General features: G+C 38.3%; 1 protein-coding gene and 1 pseudogene across 1 annotated transcript; both read left to right on the plus strand.

Annotated features, from left to right (window-relative positions):
* The first annotated feature begins 4,126 nt into the window (after positions 1 to 4,126).
* On the plus strand, positions 4,127 to 5,019 carry LOC139477395 (uncharacterized; annotated as a pseudogene).
* A 4,708-nt stretch (positions 5,020 to 9,727) lies between these two features.
* On the plus strand, positions 9,728 to 21,954 carry LOC139477373 (uncharacterized). Its single transcript, XM_071259932.1, has 5 exons — positions 9,728 to 10,022; positions 12,784 to 12,938; positions 13,851 to 13,939; positions 15,477 to 15,669; positions 21,838 to 21,954. Exons 1-5 carry the CDS (start codon positions 9,728 to 9,730, stop codon positions 21,952 to 21,954), a joined length of 849 nt encoding a protein of 282 aa, XP_071116033.1.
* Positions 21,955 to 22,848: the final 894 nt, after the last annotated feature.

Below are 22,848 nucleotides of genomic sequence, written 5' to 3' on the forward strand. Positions count from 1 at the left end.
TCTGAAGTTCGTGACTTTCGTGATTTTTGGTAAAATCCGATTTTTAAGTGTATACTTTATGTTGCCCCGATGTTTATAAACTTAAGATAATTATGCAAGTGTGTTTTCGTAATGTAAATATCATATATCGGAATAAAAATTGTTTTGTAGCAGCCTTTTTTATTCTTAATATATGATAGTTACCATGCCGTGACACACGATGATAATGATATACGCTATTTATATTTACTTATATTGCCACACCAAACAGGAGCATGCTGTAAGCGCTACATTATTATTACTCCGGTCAGTGGATCAGCGTGTACTCGATTTCATTCTCAGCTCCCTGGGAAGTATACAAACCACACAAGGCGCGAGGACGTTAACTGTCACATTAAGATCTCATCCGACCGGTACCCCTTCACTGTTGGTGAACATAGGCATATTTCGAACAAAGGCTTGCCTAAGGAGACACGACGTGTTCTATATATGGTCCGTGTGGGCAGGACCGAAGCCCGAGGAACTTTCAGGGAGTCCAGCTGCTGAACACGTCACCCATCCACCTACTCTCCGCCATCAACGTTGCTTAGCTTGATCGGATTTATGACCTGTACCTGTATTTGAAGAAGATTATTTAGCATCAGTACATCTTTAGACTAAATGTATTTTATTTAACAGTAACGCCTATCTAAGATGACAACATTCAAACGTGTCAGAGTCAATAAAATGTCAATCATCAGCTGATGAACAAATATGCACTGAAGTCACCACCCTCATTTTCTCGAGGCAAGGGAGTTAAGTGACTATAAAATGTAGGCAGTTAACTCCCTTACCTCGGGAAGATGCATATGCGAAGTTTGTGTCGAAGTTGGAAATCCGCACTGCATGAAGCGCTCATAATATATCAAGAATCTGAGCTGATAGCATTATTTGAATCGATCAATTCGAAGAAAGTAGATATGTGTTGACAAGGATGTGTGTTAAATACCAATCTCATTAAAATCAGATCTAAGTTATCGTTATCGCTCAACAAAGATCTTGAACGACCTTTCATCCGACCTTTCACCCGACCAATACAAGAAGAAGAAGCGATACAAGACAGTGGTGAGATCGATGATTTCTTTTGGTAATCATGTTTGTGACAACAAATATATTATAAAAAGATCAAAATTCATTCTTTATTTGAAAACTTAGATCATGACATTAGTTTTTTTGTGGAATGTGCACAATCTAAAAGAAATTGACGTATGATGATACCGTCCCTATTTATTTTTTGACATTGAGGAATTCCCCTAAAGTAAACTGAGGGGCAAAAGAAACGCCACCAAATAATTAATGATCGTCAGTTTTCAACAAATTTGCCAAACAGCACAAGCGTAACGTGTTTTGCGAGAAAAGTGCATTAAAAATGCAACATGTGCACAGAGTTACCCGTATAAAATTCTGGTATAAAACATGAGCAGGATTGTACTCTCTCATCTCATGGAACCGTTTACAACAACGAACATGCCTCGACTAACCGCAGAGCAGTGAGAAAGAGTCATCGGCGTGTTGCAAGTGGGGGCGACGCGGGAGCACGTTGCTAGGATCATGGGCTACTTCAAGTGCACCATCTCCAGAGTTGTCACATGTCACAGGCAAACTGGCAGTACTGCAGACAGGCTATGGTTTTAATTTGCATGGTTGATATACAAAGAACCTTGTACTTTGTACTAAGTTAGTATAAGATATATGCATGAACAACTTCTTCATTACAATTAAGAGCGACGTTTCGGTGTAGGTTCTAACACAGTAATCAAGCAAGTGTCGCTCCTAATTGTAAAAAAGAAGTTGTTCATCCATATATCTTATCCTTACTTAGTAACCCAACTTCAAAATGCCTCTCAAAGAAGTTAAAACTTTATGTACCTTTACAAAACTGAAACACTTCCTACCGTTTGTTTATTTAGTAAACAAAATGTTAACAAAAGCAATGTCAATGCAAACAAACCGAAGTAAAGTAGGATGAAAAATGCATATGGTCAATTAAGTCGGCATATTTGTTTATTTTGGAAGCATTCGAGAGAATGATTACATAACGCCGTCATATTGCTGGAATATTGCTGAGTGTGGCGTTAAACAACAAACAAACACAGTAACATAAATATCTCGAACACCATTAACTCCATACGTCGTTTGTGGTTGCACGCAGTGTCACGTGACCCTGTGTAGACTAAACGGGTCACAAATCAGGCAAAGTTAAGCAATGTTAGTCGCGGAGAGAAGGTGGATGGGTGACATGTTTGGCAAGCTTGACTCCTTGCAATGTCTAGGGCTTCGGTCCGCTTAACCAAGATTGCCTACGTCCACCCAGAACTTAGTGGGTAGGCGGTAGGATGAGATAGTTTGTTCTGTTTGTTTGTTGTTTAACGCCACACTCAGCAATATTCCAGCTATATGACGGCGTTGATGCTCTGTAAACTGAGTAAAAACACATCTAGCACTTTGAACATGCTTCATTAAGTTGGTGTTTTTTAAATGACACATTATTATAGTATCGTTTAGAATCATTACGTAACTACTGTAACTACTCTCCATGTGTCTCGAACTACGCGTAACTCGATATCCAAAATATACTCACAATATACTCACAATGTACTCACTATATACCCACACTATACTCACAATACTCACAATATACTCACTATACACTCACAATGTACTCACTATATACTCACACTATATTCACAATATACTCATAATATACTCACAAAACAGAAAACAACTGGTATAGCGATTATTGGCCGTGCGTTTTTGAGTATCGTTAATACATACATTAGGAATGCCAACTGTATTATGCGAGCTTTTAGCGAGCCTTTATCGAGCAGAATACATATTTTTTCATTCCTAAAATACGAGACCGCCTCCACGGTCTAGTGGTAGTGTGTCTGCTGGGAGAGAGGAAGGTCGGGGGTTCGATTCCCGGCCACGTCATACCAAACGTCAAAAGATGGTACTTGTTGTTACCCTGCCTGGACAAAACAAGAATGGGTCGACACGGAACTGGTCAGTATACTGTGTCTGAGTGGGCAATTCGTGTTAAACTGCGGCATGGTATCTCAGTGGGCTAACAATATGAAATCGGTATGAGTCTTGACTAGTAAAAGCAGTACATTTAAGTGCAATAATCTTGAACAATGCTTCGACAGACGTACTGTATTGAACTAGCACGTTATTATACGATTTGATCGTAATGCACGGGCTTAGAATTAGTGCTTGGATATGATCTTTGATCAATGCATGGTTGTAATCCGATCAAGGAAAGCAGACTGCCAGTTCGTTTCAGATAATCTTCAGTTGAAACAATAGAGTGACGTTGACCTTTTCTCCGACTACCTTTTAATCTGCGGTAAATACTGGATAAACTCAACAAATCTTCTTAACATTTCTCACGCCTTTTTCAAATGAAGGCAACTCCCGACGTTGACCCTCCTATCGGTAATCAATGCTAGCGTCCATGTTCACGCCGGCAGTGGAGGAGGCGTTTGTGACCAACTCGTTTAATTCCGGACAAGACGAATTCGCGGCCATTTTTGCACAAACGGGCATAGCTAAAACAGTTGTCAACTCGTGGCGTAATGATTCAATAATATATCCCAAATATATCTTATATATTCCAGATGCTAGTTTAACACATCGTGACTTACAGTCCTTTTACAGTATGAGTGAACATGTTTTACTGTATGTTGGGTATATTTTGAGATGGAAGACCAATGTAAAATCAAAATTTATTCCTGAGGGATTCTTGAAGTCTTACATGAATTCTGATTGGTTTGTCACTTAATGGTCTGTTAGATCTCTCCGTTGTTTTGTTCGCATTACTATATGCAGATAATCCCGTTTTGTTAGCTTTTAATCATCAAAATATACAAAATATGTTTTATATCTATTCATTTTACTGAAAAAAATGGAGTTTGCATATCAACACTAGTAAAAAACAAATGATAGTTTTTGGTGGTACAAAAAGAGACAAAAGTAAACATATTTCATTAAATGGCTCACCAATCGAATATGCCAATGATTATAAATATCTTGGAAAATTCATTTTACAAATAAAAATTCTTTCAAAACTCCTATAAAAGCAAATTGTGAGTCTGCCACTATGGCCATGTACTTTGTATTACGTAAAAGTAGAACATTTAATCTATCCATAAAATGTCAAATATATCTCTTCGATGCTATGGTAAAACCAATTCTATTTTATGGTTGTGAAATCTGGGTTTTGAAAATTGTAAACAAATTGCATCTGTTCACGTTAATTGTTTACGTCAATTACTTTCCATTAAGAAAAGTACACCTTTATACATGTTGTATGGACAACTTGGAGGAGTACCTTTTATTAACTCTATCAAATGTCGAATGGTAAGTTTTGGGGCTAACTCTTATCTGGCAAAGAGCAAAAGTTATCAAGAATTCTATATCAAATGTTATAATGAAATCTGTACAAACAATAGCAGTCATAAATGGATAAAATGTTTGGAAAGTATTTTCAATGAAACGGGCTGTATTTTTTATTGGTAAAGCCAACAAGCAGTTCCTCCTAATGTCCTTAAGTCTATCATGTCGTTGATATTATCTGATATAGCAACTCAAACATGGAATGCAGAGATTACATATTCTTCTAAAGGTATCACATATCGCATATTTAAAACTGAACTCGTCCTTGAAAAGTATTTAGTAGTCCTCCCTTTCTGTTGGGCTGTAAAATTCCTTCTGTTAAGAAACTCATACCACCATTTACCTATTGAACGAGGTAGGTGGCACAAAATCCCTGTCAATGAACGAACATGTAAACTCTGCGACATGAGCGATGTTGGTGATGAATACCATTATGTTTTTATTTGTCCTTTTTAAAAACACCAACGGAAAATACATGTTCCAATTTCATATGCTAAAAACCCAAATATGTTTAAATTTAAAGAACTTTTTAATTGTAGAAAAATTAATGTTATTAACAAAATCTGTATACTCTGTAATGTCGTTATGAAATCTTCCATGTGAGCCACCCCGTCATCTTATGTATTCACGGTTTGCAAATTTGTACCTCATATGCCGAAGATCCCGGCCTGAGCGTAAATAAAGTTCTGTTCTGATCGGTCGTATTTTCACACATATCTTTCATCGGTTGATGTAAGGAGAGAGCGGGGACGAAATGCAGTGGAGGCTGTCTTTCTGATGCTGTCTGGCAGTGGACTCTAAAGTTCATTATTTGATAAGAATTGTGTTTCTTTGAAACATAGGTACGGCGGCTGTGTAAACTGATGTTTACGTAAATATCGTTATATATTTCTATACTACGAGGCTTAATGTGGCATAAATTGTTTATGTGAGGAAATAAGACTAAGAGAAACACGACAACCTTTTCAAAGAATGTTTTATTTGTATTAGTCGTCATTAGAAAAAAGAAACAACTTGTTATGTAAACCCCAATACCCCGCTTTGTTCAGTTCCAGAGAACGTGGGAGGTTAATTTCCCTAAGTAAACAGACAATGTATATATACGCATGCATACGCCTTGATATCTATGGACGATGTTTACTGAAACCACAGACTTTGATGCAAGATGGATGAAGTGTACACACAGCATACAAAACGCCAACGACAGAGAATAATCAGATTGAATAGGGCCTAAATGGAAAATAGTTAGGACAGTTATATAAATGCATCACTCATCACATATTGTAAACATTGGCGAAAACATCAACAAAAGAGGCTAGCGAAAGAAATGTTGCTTGGTTGGTTTGTTGTTTAACGCCGCACTCAGCAATATTCCAGCTATATGACGGAGGTCTGTAAATAATCGAGTCTGGACAAAGAAAGTCCAGTGATTGACATCATGAGCATCGATCCTCGCAATGTGGGATCGATGTCATGCATCAATCAAGTCAGCGAGCCTGACAACCCGATCCCGTTAGTCGCCTCTTACGACAAGCATGGTCACCTTTTACGGCAAGCATTGGTTGCTGAAAATCTATTCTACCCCGGATCTTCATGGATCAAACGCCGTTTTGAATAACGTGTTTTGATGACGGCGGGTCAGGTTAATATTTGAGAAAAGACGAGGTTGAAAACATAACGATTTTCAAAACATCATCAACAGCGTATCTAGGATTTGGCCAATATTCAGCGGATCCTGGCACGGCAAACAGGAAATTCAAGAAGAAATTAGAAAATTCTATTCCAAACTCTATCATAAGAAAAACGATGTTAGTAATGTTGATCTTGAAAATGTATTGAAGGATTGTAATGTGCCCAAGCTAGATAAAAAAAATATCATCATCACTAGAAGCCAAACTTGACTATGGAGAACTACTTGCAGCACTGAAATGTTTGAAAAATGATAAAAGCCCCGGTTCCGATGGTTTTACTGCTGAATTTCTTAAATATTTTTGGTCAGATATCAACAAATTTTTAATCCGATCTATAAACCAATCATATGATAAAGGTAAACTGTCCATAACTCTAAAAAAGGGACTTATTACTTGCATTCCAAAAGGTAACAAACCAAACATATTTTTAAAAAACTGGAGACCTATCTCACTTTTATCAGTTCTTTACAAAAAAGCTTCAATTGCTATCTCCAAAAGAATAAAATCTGTGCTCCATATGTTAATTAGCGACGACCAAAAAGGCTTTATGTCTGGTAGGTATATTGGCGAGATAACGGTATCACTTAATGCCTTCATGGAATACACAGAATCACACCAAATTCCTGGACTACTTCTACTAATCGACTTTGAAAAGGCTTTCGATACAGTTGACTGGTCCTTCATAGATAAGACACTAGCTTTTTTTCAATTTTGGACGATCAATATGTTCGTGGTTTATGACATTATATAACGGAATAGAATCCAGTGTACTTGTAAATGGTTATGGTTCGCCTTTGTTTGATATACAAAGGGGATGTCGTCAGGGTGATCCACTCCCTCCATACATATTTATTCTCTGTGCAGAGATTCTTGCCATAATGATAAAAGACAACAAAAATATCACAGCGGTAACAATAGACAATGTAGATTTTCTAATCAATCAGTTTGCAGACGATACAACATGTATTTTAGACGGTTCCGAACAATATCTCTTTGCTGTTTTTAATGTATTAAACGTCTTTGCCAGATTTTCAGGTCTAAAAGTTAACATTGAAAAAACGCGTCTCATATGGATTGGATAAAAAAAAACGCTCTAAAATGAAATTATGCTCCCAACTTAATCTCAATTGGGACAAAAGTGACTTTGACCTGCTAGGAATTACATTTACCCAGGATCTTAATGATATGATAGTAACAAATTATAAAGAAAAGATTAGAATATGTGAACGGTTAATGTCTATTTGGTCAGCCCGCAACCTTACTCCCCTTGACAGAAACACGATTTTAAAATCGTTAATTATTCCTAAGCTACATCACTTATTCAGTTCACTACCAAATCCAAACACTGATGTTGTTAATGCATTTCAAAGAAATTGTTTTAAGTTTATCTGGAAGAATAAGCCTGACAAAATTAAAAGAAACCAAATCATTTGTGAAAAAAAGGATAGAGGGTTCAATGCCCCTAACATTAAAGCAACAATCCAGGCTAAAAAAAATATCAATGATAAGACGCTTTCTTACTTCGAAATCCAAGTAGAGTTATCTATTTAATCTTAATCTTCCCAAGCTACCGGTAGGTGCAGGCAATATATTAGAACATAACTGTAACTACTTAAGAAATAAACTACTACCACTCACCCCTAACAATTACTACAAAGATATTTTGACTGCCTGGTGTGACTTAAACGCTCAACTGGAACACAATCATTTACTGGCCGATAATATTTGGTTTAACAGTAATATATGTATTTGGCCGTAAGCCCGTCTTTTATAGCACCTGGAATAAAAATGGGGTACATTTCATAACCTCCTTGACAAAGATGGAACATTTCTGTCGTTTCACAACTTTTCAAAATCTTGCGAGATAAAAAAGAACTTCTTACTATATAACGGCCTTATCGTGGCCATTAAACACTATTTCAAGGCAAGTAATGTTGAACTAGAAGAACTGAACAAGTTGCAAAATTTAATTATACCCCCATGTATCGAAAATGTACTTAAATTTGCAAATGGATCGAAATGCTTCTACAACTTACTAATTCCAGAAGTCACTACAAAAAATGTACACCCTACGAAATGGGAAAAGAATATTCTAACGGATGACTCAATTGGTAACTGGTCCCAATACAATAGAATGCCTTTTCGATGTACCAGAGACACTAAACTGCAATGGCTCCAATACAAAATACTTCATCATATTATACTTCCGACTAATGTTTTCTTGTGTAAATGAGGTTATGTTGAAAGTCGAAATTGCAGTTTTATTTCAGTTGATATCGAGACCACAATCTTGTTTGACAGAAATAACACATAGTTGTATAAAGAGGCTTATTTCTTTATCTGCCAAATATCCGTTATTTGCTGGCACTTAGGGGTACCCGAGGTGACAATTCCCAGGTAGAGGGCGGCAAAAGGCCACAGGATTGGTCAGTCTCAGTGAGTCATGCTCCTCGAAAAATGCGAGGTACGTGGTCAAAATAGGGACCGGCAGCTTGACTCCTGAGAGGTTTTTAGGGCCCCCGTATAGACTAGATCCAGTTTAGGTGGGGTTTATATCTATACGAGTTGTATTAGTGTCTTGTATTAATCTACTACGTATATTATCCACATGTAGCTCTCATCTTTTCCCTTCTAAATGCTTATCTTCATGAGTTATTGCTGTTAGTGTTTCGCGAACACTTGGTATCATAACTGATTTTCTGTGATCAGTTCATATCATAATCGCCGCTATTTTGGCTTTTACGCCCATTGGAATGTTTCGATGGATAATCCAGACTTGTTATTATCTAGAGTTAACGTTTTATAGTCAATAATTTTTGCATAGAAGCATTTTGTCCCTCCTACCCATGTGTTTTACAGACAACTGTATATACACTTGGATGATTGTGGCATGAAAACTAATGTCCTGGAACGTTCCATGCCGACAATGACATTTCTTGTAGTCATGGTATAATCCATCGATTGCCACTGTCTTCTATCTTTTTTCGATGCTGCCGACAGGTCAGAATATACTGACGACCTGAACATTCTTATATGGCCGGAATCGTACAATGAATTTATGTCGTCCCGTGCAAAAATTCCCTCCTTCGACTTGTAACATATGTTCCTGTGTATTCTTGGGTGAATAAATGACTTGCCTGCGTTTGAGACGGGTGGCAGCGGTGGGGTAGGTAATGCACACCTTTTCGCGAACACCTGGTGAGTGAGTTGGATTTTACGTATCTCAGAGCAATATTACAGCAATATCACGGTGTGTGTGTGTGTGTGTGTGTGTGTGTGTGTGTGTGGTGGCGGGTGGGGATGGGGGTGGGAGGAGGCGAACGCTTTAATCACCAGGGTACCCTATCCCCCGCGAACACCTGGTATGGTACCACCACTGTATTTAATGATACAGTCGGAATCGTAGAACGGGCTCTACTTTAAGATTTCTTCTCTAAGACATTAAACGAATTAATATTAATAATGTTGGTGTATATTTGTGGCCATAGTAACTATGGTTTGTATATAAAGACAACGGATGTCTATTTTAAAGGTCTTCACGTCAGCGAGTGATGGTTGCGAAGATCGATACGTAGTTAAAAAGAATCTGGCAGTCCGAAGTGTTTGTGAAGAAGTCGGATATGTGGTTCATAAAAACATTGCTCCTACTTCTTGGTGTTTTGGAAGTTTTCTGTGGATGTGATTTTAATATGACCCTGTTCCATTATGCAGAATTAGACAACTATGTATTCAGTGGAAATGAACTGTCCGACGAAAAGTCTTTGAATCGCCATGATTGTATAGTTACATGCGGACGGAACACCCACTGTCGACAGGCTTGCGTGCACCCTTCAACAAACCGGTGTAAGCTGTACTCCAAGCCTTCTTGGTCACTGGACGATGCCACCACAGAGGGAGGATGGATCACATATGTCGGTATGTCCAAACACTTTAAAACAGATGTCCTAGTTTAGAAATTCAAAACTGTGATGTAATCTTGTCATGAAGACCTCAGGTGAAAAGAATATAATTATACACAGAGTATTATATAGTATAACTTTATAGTTGCACCATCGTGTACTGTATACTTTTCGTACTGTTGCCTTACCATCTTCTCTGGGTATTATCTTGGTCTGACATTATCTTCTTGATGCATTATCTTCTAGATGTATCACCTTCTTCATGTATTATATATCTACTTGATGTATTATCTTCTTGATATATCATCTTTGTCTTGATATATAATCTTCTTAATGCATCATCTTCTTGATATATTATCTTCTTGATGTTTTGTATTCTTGTTGTATTATCTTCTTGATGCATTATCTTCTTGCTGTATTATCTTCTTGCTGTATTACCTTCTTAGAATATTATCTTCATATTGATGTATAATTTTCTTCTTGGCCTATAATTTTCGTCTTGATGTATTATTTTCATGATGTATTATCTTCTTCTTGATATATTATCTTCTTGGTGTATTCTCTTCTTGATATGTTATAGTCTCGATGTATTATATTCTTGACGTATTATCTTCTTTATGTATAATCTGTTTTATTTGAAGTATTATCTTCTTGATATAGTGTCTTTTTGATATATTATCTTCTTGATATATTATCGTCTTGATGTATTATCTTCTTGATATATTATCTTCTTTATGTATTATCTGTTTGAAGTATTATCTTTTTGATTAATTATCTTCTTGATATATTATCTTCTCGATGCATTATCTTCTTGCTGTATTATCTTCTTGCTGTATTATATTCTTGGAATATTATCTTCATATTGATGTATAATTTTCTTTTTGGCTTATAATTTTCGTTTTGATGTATTATTTTCATGATATATTATCTTCTTCTTGATATATTATCTTCTTGGTGTATTATCTTCGTGATGTATTATCTTTATCTTGGTGTATTATCTCCTTGATATATCATAGCCTTGATGTATTATATTTTTGATATATTATCTTCTTTATGTATTATTTGTTTGATCCATTATCTTCTTGATATAGTGTCTTGTATTTGTCTTGACATATTGATGTATAATCTTCTTCTTGGCCTATTATTTTCGTCTTGCTGTATTATCTTCGTGATGTATTATCTTCATCTTGATATATTATCTTCTTCATGTATTATCTTCTTGATGCATTAAATTCATCTTGATATATTATCTTCTTCATGTATTATCTTCTTGATGCATTATATTCATCTTGATCCATTATATTCATCTTGGTGTATTATCTTCTCCATGTGTTATCTTCATGATGTATCTTCATCTAACTATATTATCTTCTTCTTGGCCCATTATTTTTGTCTTGATGTATTATCTTCATATTGATGTATTATCTTTTTGATGTATTATCTTCTTGGTTTATTTTCTTCTTGATGTATTTTCTTCTTGATTTATTATCTTTATATTGATGTTTAGTCTTCTTCTTGGCCCATTATTTTCATCTTGATGTTTTATCTTCGCAATGTATTATCTTCTTATTGATATATTATCTTCTTGATACATTATCGTCTTGATGTATTATCTTCGTGATGTATTATATTCACCTTGATGAATTATCTTCGTGATGTATTATATTCACCTTGATTAATTATCTTCTTAATGTATTATATTCATCTTGATGTATTCTCTTCTCGATGTATTCTCTTCACGATGTGTTATCTTCTTGATGTATCTCCATCTAACTATATTATCTCCTTCTTGGCCCATTATTTTTGTCTTGATGTATTATCTTCTTGATGAATTTTCTTCTTGGTGTATTATCTTCTTGATATATTATCTTCTTCCTGTTCTTATTTTATCTTATCTTCTTTGTGACGCATTATAATCTTCTTTATGTATTATCTTCTTCTTGACCTGTTATCTTCTTGATGTATTATCTTCTTCTTGGCCTGTTATCTTCTTCTTGATGTATTATCTTCTTCTTGGCCTGTTATCTTCTTCTTGATGTATTATCTTCTTCTTGGCCTATTATCTTCGTCTTGATGTATTATCTTCTTCTTGGCCTATTATCTTCGTCTTGGTTTATTATCTTCTTCTTGATGTATTACCTTTTTCTTGACGTATTATCTTCGTCTTGGTTTATTATCTTCTTCTTGACGTATTATCTTCGTCTTGGTTTATTCTTGATGTATCTCCATCTAACTATATTATCTCCTTCTTGGCCCATTATTTTTGTCTTGATGTATTATCTTCTTGATGAATTTTCTTCTTGGTGTATTATCTTCTTGATATATTATCTTCTTCCTGTTCTTATCTTATCTTATCTTCTTTGTGACGCATTATAATCTTCTTGATGTATTATCTTCTTCTTGGCCTGTTATCTTCTTCTTGATGTATTATCTTCTTCTTGGCCTGTTATCTTCTTCTTGATGTATTATCTTCTTCTTGGCCTATTATCTTCGTCTTGGTTTATTATCTTCTTCATGATGTATTACCTTTTTCTTGACGTATTATCTTCGTCTTGGTTTATTATCTTCTTCTTGACGTATTATCTTCGTCTTGGTTTATTATCTTCTTCTAGGCGTATTATCATTTTCTTGATGTATTATCTTTTACTTGACGTATTATCTTCGTCTTGGTGTATCATCTTCTTTTAAGTATTATCTTCCCAGGTGATGTTTTATCATCTTCCTGGTGTATATCTTCTTCTCACGGCCCATTTTTTCCTCTACTGTATAATTTACAGCTGACTGTTCCATGAACGTGTCGATGGTGATGTCGCCCCTCTGTCGGGATGGAACGTCGTTTTTGTACCCCGGAGTCCAACAGGAGTGCCTGGCCAATGGGCGGTGGAACCGTCTTGGGGTTCGGAACTGCGTCCATACATTTGAGCATGACGCAGTGGGTATTCTGATCATTCGAATGTGTCTTGCATCTACCAGGGCAGCCATTGATTCGATATGGTCATCGGCTATTTGTAAACGTAACGAATAAAAAAAAAAAATAAATAAAAAAAAAAATAAATAAATAAATAAATAAATAAATAAATAAATAAATAAATAAATAAATAAATAAATAAATAAATAAATAAATAAATAAACAAACAAAAAACGTAACGAATAAAAGTGGGCCTTATGAAATGATTGAGGAAAACGAATTCGACTTCAGTTCAGTGATGCTCGTTATAAATCGGCCTAATATCTTAGTAATATCTTTGAAAAACGATTTTAAGTTTGCAACGTTTACAACGGCTGTTGTCACGAACGTTTCACAAACATACCTGGGTAACTTAGCTATGGAAATTCAAAGAATGAACCTCCCGTGAAGATGCTGGTTAGAAGTGGTCTTTGGCAACTGACGGGGTCGGGTGGTCAGGCTCCCTGAATTTGTCAATGCATGTTATCGTATGCAAGTTGCGTAGATCAATTCTCATGATGTCAATCACTGGATTGTCTGATCCAAACTCTATCATTTGAAGACCGCAGTCATATAGTTGGAATATCAAACTACAAACAAAACAAAAGAACAAAGCAAAAATTCCGCCGCAGTATTGCTGCAATATTGCTAATCGCGGGCTGAAACCATATTCACTATTTGAGTTTACAGGGACGTCTCTACCGACCAAGGGGCGGTCGGGTAGCTTTGTGGTTAAAGCGTTCGGTTGTCACGCTGAAGACCCGGGTTCGATTCCCGACATGGGTACAATGTGTGAAGTCCATTTCTGGTGTCCCCCGCCGTGATATTGATAGAATATTGCTAAAAGCGGCGTTAAACCATATTCACTCACTCTAGCGACCAAATATTTCATTCAAGGTGGCTGATACACACACGGTCCACTTCCACTCCCAGATGCACGCAGGAATGACCCTGACGGTTCTCGGAGTATTCGACGGTAACGCCAGGTATTCATTCTCCATAATCATTAATTTTTCTTTAGCCTGTATCACTTTACCTCAGAGACGTGAAGATCCGGGGTAGAATAGGTCTTCAGCAACCCATGCTTGCCGTAAAAGGCGACTATGCTTGTCATAAGAGGCGACTAACGGGATCGGGTGGTCAGGCTCGCTGACTTGGTTGATCCGTGTCATCGTATCCCCTTTGCTTGGATCGATGCTCATGATGTCAATGACTGGTGTGTCTGATCCAGATTCGATTATTTACAGATCGTCGTCATATAGCTGGAATGTTGCTTCTCGTAAGAGGCGACTAACGGGATCGGGTGGTCAGGCTCGCTGACTTAGTTGATCCATGTCATCGTATCCCCTTTGCTTGGATCGATGCTCATGATGTCAATGACTGGTGTGTCTGATCCAGACTCGATTATCTACAGACCGTCGTCATATAGCTGGAATGTTGCTTGTTGAAACAGGCGACTAACGGGATCGGGTGGTCAGGCTCGCTGACTTGGTTGATGCATGTCATCGTATCCCCTTTGCTTGGATCGATGCTCATGATGTCAATGACTGGTGTGTCTGATCCAGACTCGATTATTTACAGACCCCCGTCATATAGCTGGAATGTTGCTGAGTACAAATAACAAACACACAAATAACAACAACAATGACAACAACAACAACATGCTGTACAAAAGACTGCCACTTGCACATAATATTGCTATATACCTTTGTCATACAATCAGTATGACCAATGAAACACCGCCATATGCATAGAAGCACACACTAAGATATTCGTTCCAGGTAGCAATCCTGTAGTTACATGTAACAGTTCATAATATTATGCATGTACAAGTTTTGTAACTAGCGCATGCGCAGGGGGTTTATACATGCCATATGCTATGGAAACTAACAGAATAAACTACCTGATGATCCTGTCTCATTGAAACCAACTTGAAGACCAGAACGAAACATACTATAATATATGAGATTTAATGTTGGGGGTACACAGGTGGCTCAGACGCCGCAATTCCCTATCCAGACTTGCGTCCCTTGAACTCGCCAGAAACCTGTGCTCGTAAGTTCGAATCCCGGTTTGCCCCGATTATGATTCTAGATTTGTCAGCACCATACCCGTGTTCGCCTGTTTCACCAGTCTAAGACCTGTATCACTCTGGCTTTCCTCCCGAATTCATCTGACACGCTGTGATAAAACTGGAATACTGTTTAAAGGGGCTTATCGTGAGATGCGACTAACGGGATCGGGTGGGCAGGCTCACTGACTTGGTTGATGCATGTCATCGTATCTCAACTGCGTAGATCGATGCTCATGATGTCAATTACTGTATTGTCTGGTCCAGACTCGATTATTTACTTACCGTCGTCATAAAGTTGGAATATTGCTGAGTGTGGTTTTAATAAGAAACAAATCAAAGCGGCGTGAAACACAACTGACTCACTCACTTAAAATATAGATCATATCAATTTGCATAAAACAGAGCAAAACATAAACCATTATATATCACAAACTGTTTCATTGTTTCAGTCCTGAGTTCAGTCTGTGTTACAACGGGGATATCCGGTCTCTTGTAATTACAGCAAGATTCTTTTGTACGTGCACAGTTTTCAACACTTACGGTACATATTGGGAAGTGGAGGAATACATCCAGGATGAATTCCCGTTTGTGGCAAATCAACAGTTTAATCTTACAATCCAAATAACGGACACCACGTTTGAGGTAAGCAGACAGTTAATTGCATTGTGATGTACATTCGTTTGTTTGTTTGTTGTTTTACGCCGCACTCAGCAATATTCCAGCTATATCACGGCGGTCTGTAAATAATCAAGTCTGGATCAGACAATCCAGTGATGAGCATCGATCCACGCAATTGGGATCGATGACATGCATCAACCAATTCAGCGAGCTTACCACCCGATCCCGTTAGTTGCCTCTTACAAGCATATTGTCGCCTCTTACGGGAAGCATGGGTTGCTGAAGACCTGTTCTAACCCGGATCTTCACGGGTCTCGTTATGTACAGATGTCTATATTGATCTACTGATTTACAGATTCCAATTATTTCCATTTAAGATAAGATGTCCAAGATATCAACAATTGTGTATTAAAAAGTGTTTTAAAAGTTTTAAATCCATTTATATTTTTACAAAAAGCATGTAGACGTTTTCTTTAGTGTTGACCGAGCACAAGTATAGGTCATATTTTTTATACAACATCGCTAACTTCAGTTGTTTTCGATTGGAAAAGCCAACTCAGTTGTATTTCTCTCCCCAGCTCATTAAATAGTGATTAGTGTTTTACATAAGTACCAACGTTAACGACCTCCAACAACAGCTGTTATTGTTTGTGTGTTATGCATTTCGAGGTAGAAATCACATTCCGACTGTCACTTTCATTATCAGGTAAGCGACGCTCTGATTGGTCGGATGAAAGGTCGTTCTGACGTGACCCGTAATGGGATGTCCTCAGATCTTTGTTTAGCAATAGCGACAACTGATTTTAATGAGATTGGGTTGGCTTGGCTCGCTTATCCAATTGGTACTACAAACAGTAGACAGTGTGCTGCATGAGTATTTCATACATGTAACATTTTGCTTTAATCATCTTCACGAGGCAAGGGTGTAAACTGACTAAACAAGTCAAGTTTCAACCTTTGCCGAACTGGGCTGGAATTCCGTGTCCCGATCGTAGCCCAATGGTGTCGATCATAGCCCTTCTATGTTCCTTCTATTGACCAATCAGATTCCACCTCTCATTTCACTTGCATATGCTTCAAACAAAATGGCGGCGCCCAGTTAAGACGATCTGATAGGTAATCAAGATCTGTATGGAAATAACGGGTCTTACCTCGTGAAGTGCATCAGATCACTTGAGCATCTTGATTAAAGAGATGAAAAGATGTGGACAATATCTGTCGTCGCCCAGTTGACGGTACACATGTTTTGCAAATCCAGCAGTCGACCGAAATCTGTACGTTGAATGCTTGTTGTTTACGAACCGGATGTCTTGTTCGTTACGCGATTTTGATTGAACTATGCATAACCTCACTAGTCCAGCCAAAATATAACTCCATAATTCTAGCCTATTTCGGCAAGGGTGGAACTGGACTTTTATCGTCAGTCAAATCCCGTGCTCCGGGAAGATGTCTTTAACTTAGGCGAAGAACCCGATACAGTATCGGGACATGAAGGGGTGCTACCCTCTCAACCCTGAATCTCGAATGCTGTTTTTCTTTCACTCGACTCCTTTTTGTTCAACTTTGAATACCGAATACTATTAAAGACAAAAATTAAAAGTATATGGCGGAATTCACTACAGAGAGGCCGAATGTCAATTCCAGACAAAACCAAAAGAACACGTGCCTAGGTCTTAAAAGGGAGTCATCTGAAATGAACAGAAAACAATATACTGAAAAACAAGTATATACATGATTTTTACACGCACATCAATATTTTGTTCCAATGTTCCAAATAAGACTATATTTGCGTCTGAATCCCGCGTTCCACATTTAGTCCTGAATACCCCCAAAATGGACCCCCGAATTCCTCGTGCCATATTGAGTCCCAAATACCCTTTAAATGGACCCCCGAACCCCGCGTACCACATTGAGTCCCGAATACCGTCTAAATGGGCCCCCAAATCCCTCATTTCATATTTAAGTCCCCAATACCCTCTAAATGGACCCCCGAACACCGCGTACCACATTGAGTCCCGAATACTCTCTAAATGGACCCCCGTACCCTGCGTACCACATTTGAGTCCCGAATACCCTCTAAACGGACCCCCGTACCCCGCGTACCACATTGAATCCTGAAAACCTTCTAAATAGACACCGAACCCGGCGTACCACATTGAGTCCCGAATACCCTCTAAATGGACCCCCAAATCTACGTACCACATTGAGTTCCGAATACCCTCTAAATGGACTCTGAATCCCGCGTATCACATTGAGTTCCGAATACCCTCTAAATTGACTCCGAATCCCGCGTACTATATTGAGTCCCGAATACCCTCTAAATGGACCCCCAAATCTACGTACCACATTGAGTTCCGAATACCCTCTAAATGGACCCCCAAATCCCGCGTACCACATTGAGTCCCGAATACCCTCTAAATGGACACCGAATCCCGCGTACCATATCGAGTCCCGAATACCCTCTTAATGAACCCCCAAATCCCGCGTACCACATTGAGTCCCGAATACCCTCTAAATGGACCCCCAAATCTACGTACCACATTGAGTTCCGAATACCCTCTAAATGGACTCCCGAATCCCGCGTACCACATTGAGTCCCCAATACCCTCTAAATGGACCAGTGAGCGTAAAAGTCACAATAATGAGGCAAATTATATGAATTGATCACTGGAAACCAAATAAGTCCTGCTCGTTTGGTAGCATCCGCCACACATACAATTTGTGAAAGAAAAGTAGGTTTGCTTGTTGCCTCACGCGGCACCCACAATACAAATACAGACATAATTATGTACATGAATCTTTGTGGGTGGGTGAGATCGCTGACTTTGTGTGCTGGCGATTAGGTGCCTCACTCTGGCAGTGTGGGCTCGAATCCCGGACGGGACTTAACCCAAAACAAAGTATGAAATCTGTACTTTACTAAGAACGTGTTATCTCAAATTTATAATATTTGTTACATATACATAATTGTTTGTAAGTTACACGGCGCACCTATTGTTCTGTTTGTTGTTGTTTAACGCCACACTCAGCAGTATTCCAAATACCCTTTAAATGGACCCCCGAACCCCGCGTACCACATTGAGTCCCGAATACCGTCTAAATGGGCCCCCAAATCCCTCATTTCATATTTAAGTCCCCAATACCCTCTAAATGGACCCCCGAACACCGCGTACCACATTGAGTCCCGAATACTCTCTAAATGGACCCCCGTACCCTGCGTACCACATTTGAGTCCCGAATACCCTCTAAACGGACCCCCGTACCCCGCGTACCACATTGAATCCTGAAAACCTTCTAAATAGACACCGAACCCGGCGTACCACATTGAGTCCCGAATACCCTCTAAATGGACCCCCAAATCCCGCGTACCACATTGAGTCCCGAATACCCTCTAAATGGACCCCCAAATCTACGTACCACATTGAGTTCCGAATACCCTCTAAATGGACTCCCGAATCCCGCGTACCACATTGAGTCCCCAATACCCTCTAAATGGACCAGTGAGCGTAAAAGTCACAATAATGAGGCAAATTATATGAATTGATCACTGGAAACCAAATAAGTCCTGCTCGTTTGGTAGCATCCGCCACACATACAATTTGTGAAAGAAAAGTAGGTTTGCTTGTTGCCTCACGCGGCACCCACAATACAAATACAGACATAATTATGTACATGAATCTTTGTGGGTGGGTGAGATCGCTGACTTTGTGTGCTGGCGATTAGGTGCCTCACTCTGGCAGTGTGGGCTCGAATCCCGGACGGGACTTAACCCAAAACAAAGTATGAAATCTGTACTTTACTAAGAACGTGTTATCTCAAATTTATAATATTTGTTACATATACATAATTGTTTGTAAGTTACACGGCGCACCTATTGTTCTGTTTGTTGTTGTTTAACGCCACACTCCAGCTATATAACGGTGGTCAGTAAACAATCGAGTCTGGACCAGACAGTCCAGTGATTGTCATCATGAGCATCGATCTACACAGATGGGATGCGGTAACATGTATCAACCGAGCCTGGCCACTCGATCCCGCCAGTCGCCTGTCACGAGAAACATGGGTGACTGAAGATCAGAATAACCCGCATCTTCAACGGTGCGTCTCTGTTATCATTCACGTGTTAGGTTTCACGGCAATGCTGTAAAAATTCATCGATTTTTTTCATTTTGTCTTTTTTTTACAAGTTACGTCGGTATATTAAAGTCAATAAATCAGTAATAAGGCCTTCTATGACTGCTTGTAACATTCACTTATTCAATGAGCGTTAACAACACAACACTAGTTCAAGTGTAGAAGATCAGTCACGTGATCCACGCACTGGAGTTCAGTCAGGAGGAGGTTGACGAGGTCGTGCTCATGGTTGAGGTTAAAAAGGAACCTTTCTGGTTTCAGTTCAAGAGAATTCCATTGGTAGTTATCAATATCCTACTCAATAGTATTTCTTACTTACGTTTGATCAATAGATTTCTAAGACAACCATTGAACCAATTGTGACTTCCAGGAATGCATGCTTCTGTTGTTTAAGGTTGACAAAACAAGGAAGCGTATTGATAAGTGAAACAATGGAGGCTTTTTTGCGATTTACATTTTCGATGGTGAATTAAGTTCACCCGAATAGATGCATAGGCGTTTCCTAAAAGGAAGATGACAAACTAGACAAACGTTTATAAAATAACAACTTCTTTAATGCACTTTTGTATTGACGTTTCGTTGTAAATTGTTATACCGTTGTCAAGCATACATAACAGTATGATATTGAAGTGGTAGAATATTTTACTATGTACACTCGAATTTTAACTATGTTCAATTTCATTGATGATTTTATTTTTCTCAATTGTGGAACTTCAGCTTGGCGTTAAGAATTCGTCTTTGTGTCAGTATGGCTGGTGTTCAGGTTAACGTAGGGTTTATTTCGAACAGACTCGGTGGTCGAAACTTGGCCTTTGAAGAGTGCAAGTATCGTATCACTGCTTAGTACCACACGAGGATGTGGGATTGTCGAATAACTTTCAACGTTTAACAGCGTTCATTCCATCACCCGAATGACAAACAACGTCGATGGAGCTGATATTCTAAGTTTTAAAAATCTGGACCCAAGCCATCCAGACCTGTAGTTGAAAGTTACAGAGCAAAATGCTCAAGGAATCTTGGCCATGCAGACCCTGCCTCAAACGTCACCTAAGCAGAAAACTTTAGGGAGCTTGATAACGCCCTGCAGACCCTAAAACGCCAGCTCCTAAGTGACACCAACCACTTAGCACTACCACTGCGTCCAATTATTATGGTTTGTGTTTATTATCATCATCATCATCATCATCATCATCATCATCATCATCATCATTATTATTATTATTATTATTATTATTATTATTTCACATTGGACACACTTGTATTTTGATGTGTTTCATGAGCATAATAAGGCTGGATGTACAAGCTTTTGTTTTGAACTCATATTATGCCAAATGTTTTTACCATGACGGCTTGTGCGTGTGACACAAACATACAAATCTCTCTCTCTCTCTCTCTCTCTCTCTCTCTCTCTCTCTCTCTCTCTCTCTCTCTTTCTCTCTCTCTCTCTCTCTCTCTCTCTCTCTCTCTCTCTCTAGCTCTCTCTCTCTCTCTCATGTGTGCATGGGGAAACTTAATACAAAACAGGAAATTCTATGTAGAGGAAAGAGATAAATCATAACAACCTTTATGGCAAAATATGTACAAAATGGGATGTAAATGATCATTTCTTTGCAATTTTTGTAAGCCAGAAAAACAAACCTTAGTGTACATGTTCTTTGAGTGCAAAATTGTAAAATATATCTGGAACAACTTTGCAAAATGGATCAACGACAAAACTAGAATAGAACTAGAATTTTCAAAATTGACCATTTTATAAGGATATCAGCCAAAACGAAATGATGTATTAAATCATATTTTAACTGTAACAACAAACAAACAAACACACAGACAAACAAACAACATTGCAGCGGGGCTTTACATGCAATGCAATTTGTTTCTGATTTAAGAAAAATATTCCACGACCTTGTGTCTGATCCGTGACTGGAATCGTCCCATTCTTTGGTGACCTCCAGGCGGTGATATGACCGAAATACTGTTCATTGCGGCGTTAAATCCATCTCACTCACGCAAACGTTTTATTCTATGTGTGTTAATATTATCTGTATCTTGTCATCTTAGATCTTTGTGGATGAGGCTCACTTCAAGTCCTTCACACAGAGAAAAGCCCTGCATCCAACCACAAGGCTGATGATGGAACGTGTTGACGCCGTTAATGAAGTCATTATAAGCACATAGACAGTTGACGCAAAACTACCCAGCTACAAACTACTTTTTACAAATTGGTTAAATAGAGATAATCAAATTTAACAGTTCTTTAAATGTTCAATTACATGAAACGCCTCATCTTCCCGCGGCAAGGTGCCCACTAGCCTGTATCAAAGCCTAGTTTCTAGACTTTGATACAAATCGGCTTTCGTAAAGGTTCTTGCCCCGGGAAGATGAAAACAACTCATTATATTATACAGGAAGTTGACACTAAAGATAGGAGGCCCTTGTATCTGCCGTTGACATCAAAGACATGCGTTCATAATATCAGACGTTGACATAAAAAAACATGCGTCCATTATATCTGACGTTGACATCAAAGACATGCGTCTATTATATCTGGCGTTGACATAAAAAACCATGCGCGATTATATCTGACGTTGACATCAAAGACATGCGTCCATTATATCTGACGTTGACATCAAAGACATGCGTCCATTATATCTGACTTTGACATAAAAATACATGCGTCCATTATATCTGACGTTGACATAAATACATGCGTCCATTATATCTGACGTTGACACCAAAGACATGCGTCCATTATATCTGACATTGAACTAAAAAAAAAATGCGTCGGTTATATCTGACTTTGACAACAAAGACATGCGTCCATTATATCTGACGTTGACATCAAATACATGAGTTCATTATACCTGACTTTGACGTGATGCCATACGTGCATTCAAGATTCTATATCGTACACTTTTTGTGTATACACTAGATGCTTTATCGTACATGTTTTGTACACGCACGCACGCACGCGTCGAAATATGGGTTACACCCAATTTTCACCTCCTTACCTCACCCCAAGTCCAAGACGTCATAAAGTAACCCATTTAATAGGTCTTCTAACGGGCGACT

Source organism: Haliotis cracherodii, unplaced genomic scaffold (genome assembly GCF_022045235.1).
Source record: "Haliotis cracherodii isolate W230 unplaced genomic scaffold, xgHalCrac1.p SCAF_33, whole genome shotgun sequence".
Lineage (NCBI taxonomy): Eukaryota > Metazoa > Mollusca > Gastropoda > Lepetellida > Haliotidae > Haliotis > Haliotis cracherodii.